At 37.9% G+C, this 2,035-nt stretch overlaps 1 protein-coding gene across 1 annotated transcript; it reads right to left on the bottom strand.

Moving 5' to 3' along the window:
- Nucleotides 1-689: 689 nt before the first annotated feature.
- Nucleotides 690-1,415, bottom strand: LOC111405004 (pectinesterase inhibitor 3-like). Its single transcript, XM_023033721.1, has one exon. It carries the CDS (start codon nucleotides 1,321-1,323, stop codon nucleotides 730-732), a length of 594 nt encoding a protein of 197 aa, XP_022889489.1. The 5' UTR covers nucleotides 1,324-1,415; the 3' UTR covers nucleotides 690-729.
- Nucleotides 1,416-2,035: the final 620 nt, after the last annotated feature.

Here is a 2,035-nt window from a genome sequence, read left to right as displayed (position 1 = left end):
TGGTGAGTCTCTTCTTGTTTGTGTGCTTCTTCGATTTTCTAGTTGAGACGTCTATTTGCATATGACAAGTGATATATTAGTGGGCAAGACCAAGCTGGATAGCTTACTCCATTAGGCAGTTCTTAATAACCCTAGGTACAAAGCAGAAGGGACTACCATTCTCCCTATTTATTAAATATCTATCTTAATTTGGAAAGTTTTAACTCCAAAATCCTACTCCAATGCTTGCCACTTGTTTAGAGTGTGTTCTTACACCATTTTTTTTTTTGGCAGTGCATTCCAATAAGATTGTAGTTGGTTGAGATTAATGCTGGTCCCTATAACAAGCATTAATTTGTTTGTGAGATTGGGAGAAATTTTAGGTGTGTGAAAAGAGTAAGTTGGGAAGAAAAAGGTGCCACACTTAATGCACTGCAAAGTTTCGGCTAGTGAAATGCTAATACCAACAACAAAATCGTGGGGAGAAGAAGATACACGTTTGTTAATGAGTGAAAAATGTCTATCCAAATTCTACACGACTTATGCACGCTTAGTTTTACCTTGATACCGTTGGTGAATAGTTGTCAAAAGTAACTGCGATGACCAATTTGAAATTTCGCTCAAACTTGAGCAATAATCGGTTAAATTATGAAGGAATTTTGTGCTTATCTCTTAATGATTGGAATTAATTAATTATACACAAACAGACAGAACCGAAGAGTACTTGACGGTTTTATACAGAATAAATTACTAAGTTCGAACAGTTCTTTTCCCACGGGATTCATCAAGAAGATTAATGAGATACAGTGCATTACTGGTTATTCTAGCCAAATTAGTGACCTTCTTCTTCACATCTGATCTGATATTGCCATCAATCTCTTTGAACCCATCAAGGCAAGTGTCTTCATTCGTCAAGGCGGCGCTAACCCATGTTTGTGCGTTACTCATTCGCCACTGGAAGTCTCCGCCGTGTAGGTGGTGGAGCTCCTCCAGAGTCTCGCTCAGCTCATCCACTGAGTCGCCCATTTGCACAATGCAGTCATTTAACGCTCCCACTTCCCTCTTGCTGGGGTTCTTTAGCTGGGAGAGGAAGACGGAGGCCTTACGAGCTCGAGCGAGGCTGACTTTCACGGCTGCCTGGGCGAGGTCACGTGGGGTTTTGGCCAGGCCTGAGTAGGAGGAGAGTGTTCGTAGGCAAATGTTGGGGTAGCTAGCATGGACACATGAGGTACGGACAAGGTCTTGTTTTGGTGGCATAGTGTGCTTTTCCGGGGTTGAAATTACGGGGACGAGGAGGAGGAGGAGGGGGAAGACAAGAGGAGAAAAATGGATGAAAATCGGCATTTTACTGGTAGAACTACTTGGTCGCGCTAGTGCGTGAAATGTCCAAGAAAAGCTTTAGGAGCAATGGCATCTTGATATTGTAAGAGAATGATCTGTTTTTATAGGAGGGTGAGTTGGTTTTAGAAGGTAATAACAAAGTGAGAGATGAATTTGGTCTTGAAGTTGAAGCAAATAACAAGACTAACCCTTGGCATTATATCGTCATTAAACTTCTGGAGAGTTTCAATTAAGTCATTCAACTTCAATTAAATTTCAAATTTTACCAATTTGTTACCTGTCAATCTCCTAGTTTGATGAAAATCCCTTAGTTGGATCTTCCATGTAAACGTTAGGTAGCAAGCTAATTTTTCACTATACTACATCAAAGTGTTAAAAAAAACCAAAAAAAAAAAAAAAAAAAAAATTCTTTTAAATATTTGGAAAATCTGTTATGATATTTTCGATAATTTGTAGGTGGTAGGTGACAGAATGTGACAGTGATGAAATTTGAAATTAAATCAAATTTTTTGCCCTCCAAACCTAAACTTACAAGCGCCATTCATGATTGGTCAGTCCTTTGAGTTATAAATTATTTAAAATATATCAAGACCGATATTTCTAATATATTTTCTGTAATACAATGGAAGTAACAAGAAAAAAAATATATTTATGTTTTTTGAGTACGATATATGAAACATACAAAATTCTAATCTTTATGATCCATGATAAGATG

Source organism: Olea europaea, chromosome 11 (assembly GCF_002742605.1).
Source record: "Olea europaea var. sylvestris chromosome 11, O_europaea_v1, whole genome shotgun sequence".
Lineage (NCBI taxonomy): Eukaryota > Viridiplantae > Streptophyta > Magnoliopsida > Lamiales > Oleaceae > Olea > Olea europaea.
This window is presented reverse-complemented; position numbering and strand designations above follow the sequence as displayed.